At 38.0% G+C, this 8,132-nt stretch overlaps 1 protein-coding gene across 1 annotated transcript in view; it reads left to right on the top strand.

Moving 5' to 3' along the window:
• Positions 1 to 793: 793 nt before the first annotated feature.
• Positions 794 to 8,132, top strand: part of SH3KBP1 (SH3-domain kinase binding protein 1) — a gene marked incomplete at its 5' end in the record, with an annotated part of 66,408 nt that continues 59,069 nt past the window's right edge. The window contains one exon of the mRNA XM_009084008.1: positions 794 to 990. Within this exon, the coding sequence (XP_009082256.1) occupies positions 794 to 990 (197 nt within the window). The remainder of the gene's footprint in view (positions 991 to 8,132) is intronic.

Raw genomic sequence — 8,132 nt, 5'->3', positions numbered from 1 at the left:
TGCTGCCAGTGGCTGTTTGGCCTGATGCTGCACTCTTCTGTAAAGTGGCTGAAACATCACCTTATTGCATCTGTAGCCTCTGCTATTTAAACAGCAGTTATTTTCAGAGAAGTGCAGATAAATTTTCCAATTCACTGAGAGAAGTAATGCAAATCAGAATGTCAATTCTGATTTGTTATATTCCTAGAGGATAGTGTGCATGGGTGCTTTTCTTATGAGGCTGTCTATGCTGCAAAGAGGTTTAATTTTCAGCAGGGAGCATATTATGCAGCTTATTTGATTGCAAATTTGTTTGAACAGCTTTCAGCTTTATATTTCCCAGTTAGGTAATGTAGCTTTAGATACTAATTGCATAATTGGCTCGAGTCACACAGATTGGAGGTACAACGTGCCTGGTCTGACTGCTTGTTAGCTTTAAGTGGCTTTATACAATAGGTGCCCTACAACTTACTATAACTTTTTCTTTTATTGAGTTCAAATGATTTTTGTCTGAGGAAGGAGGATTTTCTTGGTACTTAAGGAATGACAGTCCTCATTCTTGAAGTTTTGATGCTGGACTATGCATGTTTTCTGGATTGGTGTAATTTCTAACTGGTACACCAATGTGTTGAAATAAAGTGATTTAAAAACTCAATAATGAGTGCATGGCACAGAGAGCACCTTCTCTACCTGTTTCTTGTGGTTTTGTTTTCCTCTAGAGGATGGTGGGAGGGAACATTTTCCAGTCACAATCAGAACTGGTAACAGTGAGCTTCACATCTAAGATTCCTTCTTTCATCCCTCCATTTCACAGGCCTAAAAGATGCTACAGGCTCTGAGAGTGATGGTGGTGACTCTTGCAGTACAAAATCAGAAGGAGCCAATGGAGGCACGACAATCCAACCCAAAAAGGTCAAAGGTGTTGGCTTTGGCGATATCTTCAAAGACAAACCCATAAAGCTACGACCAAGGTCAATAGAAGTTGAAAATGACTTTCTCCCAGCAGATAAGGTATGTGTCATTTCTTAATTCTCTCTTGATGTTGGTTTAAAGAAGTTTTCATCTTAAAGTTCTAAATTCTGTCACTGCCCTATACTTGAAGCTTTATGGTCGTTATTTCCTAATTTTTCTGTAGACAAGATTCCACTATTTTTTTTTGCTTGAACTGGAAAGTGAATTCCAGTGAAGTTAGCAGGCAGCTAGTATTACTTTGCTTAAAGATTTACTCCTCTGTTCATACCTTCATCTGTTTAATCGGTCTTTTTCTTTCTAAGAAAATACTAGTTCAGAGAACAAGACTGGAGAGGTTTTCAGTTACTCACATCGTGGTAAAAAAATTTGCTAATTCTTATATAAACTAAGAGGGAGATACTGTCACTGTGCCATCAGTTTGCTTAAAAAAGAAAAAAAAAGGAAGCTTTGGCAAATATTTAAATACTTCAACTTAGTATTGGATTTGTTTATTTAAAGGATGTTTTCAAAAATCGCCTAACTTTATTTAAAAGGCTTTGTAGAATAGAAAGCATGTTTTTTATGGGATTGTTTTATGCAACATAAAGGGAAAAGCCTAAGATTAACACTCTTGAAGAAGTAGAAACAATGCTTAATTCCTTTTTTCCTTTTTAAATTCTGAAGTTTGGAGACCCTAAAACTCTTTCTGTTGTTTCTTCTTATTACAGTTATTGAGGAAATATTACTGTAATTATACTGTTGCCTTTTTGATTTAAAACATTTCCTAACTGCTGTTGGTTTTTTTTTACAAAGCATCAGTAAATTACTGTGAGGATTTTATAATGTGGGATTATATATTACATGATAATTCCCATGGAAAATGTCAGTCCCATTTACAGAAGAATCAACAGGGTCTTATTTTGTTGGTGTTATCACTTTGTGTTCTAATTATGTGTTCAATTTTATGAATCGTAAGTTGAGATCATATTTCACACAGAATCACTGGGGTGTTAAGAAGGCTTTTATACAAATATTGGCAGGACGATGAGGGCAGAAAGGTTTGATGCCAGTTGAGGAAAAGCAGGTGCCCTTAGGCTCTCTTGTAAATCACCAGTCAGTTTGATGTGCTTCAGGTGGTTGCCCTATGGTAACAATGTAGAACATAGTGACCCTTGTCTTTTAAGGTGATCAATACATTCTCAATAAAAGGCAAAACCGAAGGATTGTGTGAAACCCCATTGGTTTTATTGGTGTGTAGAATTCATTGCTTAGCTTTCTTTTTTCTCCAAATCACAGAAGCAGATTATTTTAGGGAAATTAATGATGCGGTTGTGGGAGTTTAATTTCAGCTGTGCCATCAGAGCTCTGCTTTTAAAAAAAATGGAAGAGTCAAATACTTATGCTTTGTAGTCCTTTTTATTGCCTGTTTGTGCTGATGAGTCAACTGTTGGCCATGTATGACTAGAATCAGATTCCTGAGGCTTGGCTCCATCAAATTTCCATTAATGATAGACGTAAGTGAACTGTTTTACAGTGCTGTGTGTGACTGAAGACACAGCTTGACAACAGATGACTTTTTAGAAGAAATACAGTGTGTGTATAGATATGTTGTGTCCTCTGAGAAAATTCAGTGTAACACTCTCAAAGTAGTACAAGGTTTAAGATCAAATAGAAATGCCTGTTTCACATGCTCTCCTTCTGCTCATGCAACTTCAAGACATTTAAACAGGTGCTTACGCTTATTTCTTTTTTCCTTTTTTATTTTGTAGTAGCTTATCTAAAGCTTCTGTTTCTAGGTTGGACTTCCTTCCAATATGATCTGTATGTGGTTCTGTTGTTCTAACGACACCATTTTTTCCTCTCCTCTATCTAAGAATAGATACAAGTACAAGAAAATTAATTCAACCAATACATTTTTTAGTCTGAGTTAATCGTGTCAGGTTGGTTTGTGAGTTGAGGCTTCAGCCAGGAAATAGTAAAGACCATAATAGGTGAATATAAAATAAAAAGTCTTAAAAAGCTATTTTTATCTTTCTGAAAATTGTCCTTACTTCAGAAGAAACTACTGAGAGTATTTTTTACATATTCCATTTGAGATGCATTTGCAACTTTCTTCAGGCAAGACTTTCATAGTTGGATAGTGGTGGTGAATTTGAGCAGAGCTAGATTTCATGAACAGCCTTTGATGAGGTCATAATACTGTTTGCCAAAACTTAACATAAATTGCATACTCAGCCATCAAACTGGGGAATATTGCAGCCACTGTAATGATGTAGTATAAAGGGGGAAGCTGTCATGGCTCTAGATTCAGCAACTTGTAGTATCTAGTTAACTGGTGTTTAGGGATCCTTCTGTGAAACACTGAATTTATCCAGAAATTTTGATTTTTGTACGTATTCAGTATGTTTGGGAGAGGAGAAATGGAGAAGAAATAATGGAAGTCGACACAAGAGCTATAAGGGCTAGAAGCTCCTGCCAATTATGAAGTCTACCTGTCCTTTGTAATAAGATAGAATTTGTAAACTCTGAGACTGAGTGCCTGCAAGGTCTGAGTTTCTATTTTGAGCTGACAAGCTAGGGACCCAGAAACTGTGGTGAATGTGTTGTGCTGACAGTCTGTCTTCACCACACCTGTTCTGTCAGTTCCTGCCTGGTTGCTTGTAGAAAACATTTTTACCCCTTAATTTTCAGTTGTCATTTAAAGAGAAGTCTTTGATAGATGCAAGTTGGAGGCTCCTGGTGTTTCTAAACCAGCTGACAATGCTTGAGCTGTCCCAGTCCTGCCCAGTGGCACGTGTGGTGCATGGCCAGCCCTACCTGTGTGTGTCACATGCATCAGTCTGCACTTGCCTCTTTATTGCATGGCTTGCTGCTACTTCCTTTGCCCCTCCAGTGTCTTTGGAGCTTCTTGCTCCCCTAACAAAAATGTTGAAGGCAGTGTTCAAAAATCCTGAGATAACGAAGAAGTGTGTGAAGGCAAAACCACCTGGTACTGAATATGGATGCTTTTAAAAACACCTCCTGAGGCAGAGATCGTGTGATGGGAGCACCGAGTGTGTTTAGCACTTTGCACTTGAAAGCACAGGTTTATTCAGAGACAGCTGTCGGTGGTGGCAGCAGTGGTCGTGGCAAGCATCAGCAGTTTGTCAAATTCTGTGTAGGAACAGAGGCAGCACTCATCTGTTCAAGCAACATTTATGTTTTGCTTCGAAGTTTCTGTCTCCTATAGTCTGACACCCTTGTCCTAACCATTTATTCTAGTTCCATCTTGTGAGGAAAGCTACAAGGGGATGAAGGACCCTGGCCCCTTGTAGAGCTGTCATGAGGGCAAGGCTGCCTGCAGTAGGGCTTCACTCCTTTGCTGCTGCAACTTTCTGTTCCTTCTATTCAGCGTGAAAACAGATTTATGTGTTTCTTTCATTATGTGAAAAAAATGATTTGCAAATGGTGGCTGATGTTCATAAGGCACTGTGGCCATTATAAGTAAACACCTAGAAGATTTATTACCCCTTTCTGGAGGAATGAGAAGGAAGGGTAAGGGAAATAAGGCTGGCAAGTGAAAGGAGGGACAGTCGAAAAGCAGCTTGTCCCATTTTGGGGAGACTGACTCAATGCAGAACCTGGCACCATGGGAACAGAATAGGAAATGCAAAATTAAGTTCAAAAAGAGGAATAAATTTTATAACCTTGGCTAGCAATGACTGCTGAGTCACTGAACTGTGCAACATGAGTGAGGAGTGACTCCTGATCTGTATACTTCCTGCCCTTCCCTACCATCACATGAGATATCTGTGCTTTCACATTCTGTCCGTTCGGTTTCTGAAATGTTCAAGCTGCCTGAACAGTTGTCCACGTATTGGTGATATAGTTCAGCCTGCACATAAGTCTGCACTAGCAGTTTCTGACCAGGGAGGTTACTCACGCAGTGGTTTGTGCTGCTTGTGTTGCTTTATTTGACTTTTGTTTGTATTAAAGCAGCTATTGGACTCTTAAATTAATGCAAGCTAGTTGTTGTCCATGCCACAAGACTTTACACGTATATTGTTGGACTTTATTCAGAAAAGATTTGTCCATATGAAACACATCAGGCATATGCATAACATTTTCAGCTTATGTTCCTGACTTGAGCTACTTGAAGAATATCTTAAAATAGAAGCAGAGTAGTGTAAAAAGTATTGATAGTACTAGAAGTTATTCCTGAAAGCAATGTGGAAAATCTGGTCTGTTCTCCTGAGGCACAGCATTGGGCTTCTGCCAGAATGAGTTCTCCTGGAGGAGTGCTGTCTGGGAGGGAATACTCCTGTTATTTCATTCATGGTTTTGATTAGGAAATCTTACGATGCTCCAGTCAGAAAAACAGGATGTGTAGGTTTAAGCTAATGCAATTTTATTTCATAATAGGAAGACAATAAAAGTATATACATTGTAAGTTGCTCTGGATCCAGCTGCTGATTATTAGCTTGCTAGTGACTGTAAATCTCTGAATTTCAGTTGGGTCTGTACCATTACCAGGCCTTTTACCCCAAAAGGCATTTTAAAAGAAAAATTGTTAAAAAAAAACCCCAAATGCTGTGCTGGAATAGCTTAAAATAAAGCTGATTTCCTGAGTTCCAGAGATACTTGATGGAAACGTAAACTGAATTTCTAGGAAAGATTTGTCTCATGTTTCATCTGCAGTCCAGAGAAAATGTTTCAGAAAGCAACAGGACTGACATGCAAGCTAGCATTTTTTTGCTGTCTGATGAGCTTCAAGAGAATTGGTTCCTGCATGAATATGATACCATATGTCTAATAATAGCAACAAAACCTACCTAAGTAAAATTAATTTATATAAATTTATATAAAATACTTAGTGTAATCAAGACTTTAGGAATAAAGAGTTTTATACATTGTGTCTTAGTGTTTCTAAGTAAAATGAATTTTTCTTTCTTGTCCCACTTGGATTTTGTTAGATGGTATAACTGATATTTAATTGCTACATCTGAGATATTAAGTTTTATAACTTTGAAAAGATTACAAAAAAATCTGATTAAATTACTTCTGGTATTCTTAGCACACATGAACTTTGAAAATTAAAGAAGAAGTACAGTTATGCAAAAAAATTGAATAACGCACCTGACTTTGAAAATTATAAAAATAAAAAGTCATGCCTGATTGCAGTACTTACACTTTCATATACTCATAAACTGTATAAAGTATAAATGTGTTACAGACTATTCATTTCTCTTAAAACAAACACCAGTAACTGCATGTTTTCTGGCACTGATATGTATGATGTATTGTGATATAACTTTAAAACAATTTGGAAATAAAATTGGGAAATCTAAATCTTCAGGAAGAAGAAAATTGCAGGCTCAGTAGGACTTCAGGCTTTGCTCTGAGTTACTCCTGACATTGTTCTGCAGCCTGGTGCAGGCACAGGGAGCATTGCTGCAGGACATGTTGCCTTCCCTGTGAGACACAATCTGTTGCTCATTTCCATTCTTTAAAATAGCCTGATATTTTTTCTGGAGATTGGTACTTGCAGTGATAGTCCTACTGAGATCAGTTTCCATTTGCTTTCAGTACAAGGCCAAAGGGGATCTCAGAGATCATCTAATCCAAACCTCTCAACTGGACTAGGACCAAGTATATATAAATAATCCCCAAGGGATTGTTGGTTTTTAAAAAGGCATCCCAGGGAGAAAATTGTGTATCTTCTTATGTTCTCGTATTTCACTGTTGTTGCAGAAAATATATTGTAACAGCCTGGCTCTCCAAAATAACATTTTTCTTGGGGTTTTTTGCTGGGGTTTTTTTGTGGGACGCATGTAGAAAAATTGATTCTCCTCCCCTTTACAATCTATATGCTGTCTGTTTGTCATGTCTCTCCTTACAGTGTTTCTTAAAACTAGGGAGAACCAATTTTATTTACTTTTATCTTTTTAATGCGTAAATTCAGGGACCTTTTTCTTGTCCCATAATTGTGCTGGCACTCCCATAAGAAGCCTCAGTAGAGAATGGGCTGTGTGTCTATAGGGAATGCTTTGAGCGTGCCTAAATATGTCCATAGTAATGTGTTTGTGTGTAAATATTTGCTGAATAGTTATAAGGTCAAATGGGAGTGAGAGTGTAGATATCTTGTGGCTTGCTTAAATATAAATCTTTAATTTCTTTCAAATCATCTGTCTTTCCCTCCCCTGTCCTTATTCAGTCATTTTAAAGTTGTGTGTATGTAGGGAGGCAGAATTAAGAATTTATAAGCTTTTAATGGAACGGAGCATCATCTCAATGATACTTCAGTTTCTGGATCATCTTTCTTCAAAAACAAAATCCGAAACAAAGACATAAACTACATGAAATTTCAAACTTCCCCCGGTCCAGAGACACCAATACACAGAATTTGTCGGAAGCATATTTGCCTGTAGAGTTATTTGCAAAACTTATTGCCTGGGCTGTTCACAAGAAGTCTGTAAACCGTCACTCACATCCTTACTTTTCCTAGCTGTTGGTTTCAAGGAGAGTCTAAGCTGGCTTGGGAAAGGAGAGGAAACTTCTTGCTGTGAGTGACAAGAGGTAGGAAGAGCTGCAGATTTCCTGTGAAATAAACAAGTGGAACTTTTGTTTCCCTGGGATGGCCCGTGCGGTGAGTCAGTGTCAGGGCTGGGCTCTCGCTGAGCTCATGCGAGGAAGGGGCAGGACTCCAGGGCTCTTCTTGGACACTTCAAGCTGCTGAAAGGCAGCTTGGCTTCACAATGGGAGAGGAGGTATTTATTTTACAATTAGCTGGGGTTTTTATTCTGTGCCTGTTTAAAACTGTATCATAATATATGTACTGCAGAGCATAGGTTTCAACTGCACACTTCGTGGATGCTGGGTAGGTAAAAAGAAAAGGGAAAAGAGTGCTGAGGATCCTGAAGTCTGTTTCTGCTATAGAGGACCATATTAGAATAGGAGGTTACTTTTGTGTGAAAACATATTCTGTCCTGGCTCTGTTTAGCTTAATTTTTTTCCTTGCAGCCTGTTTGGCCATTAAACTTGCACAGATGTTTTTTATTTCTATATGATGTGGTTTCAATTTTCATACTCTAAAGAATAATGCAAGTTTACAGTTAAGAGGACGAGTTGTAAAGTCTTTAGGATGTGTTGCTCTTTCAAATATTTGCTTAGTAAATGAAAATTCACCACCCCCACCCCCTGTTTTTTCCTTCCTAAATACACTA

The sequence above is a fragment of the Acanthisitta chloris genome, unplaced genomic scaffold (assembly GCF_000695815.1).
Source record: "Acanthisitta chloris isolate BGI_N310 unplaced genomic scaffold, ASM69581v1 scaffold18761, whole genome shotgun sequence".
NCBI lineage: Eukaryota > Metazoa > Chordata > Aves > Passeriformes > Acanthisittidae > Acanthisitta > Acanthisitta chloris.
Note: the sequence above shows the minus strand (reverse complement) of the source record. Positions and strands in the feature narration are given on the sequence as shown.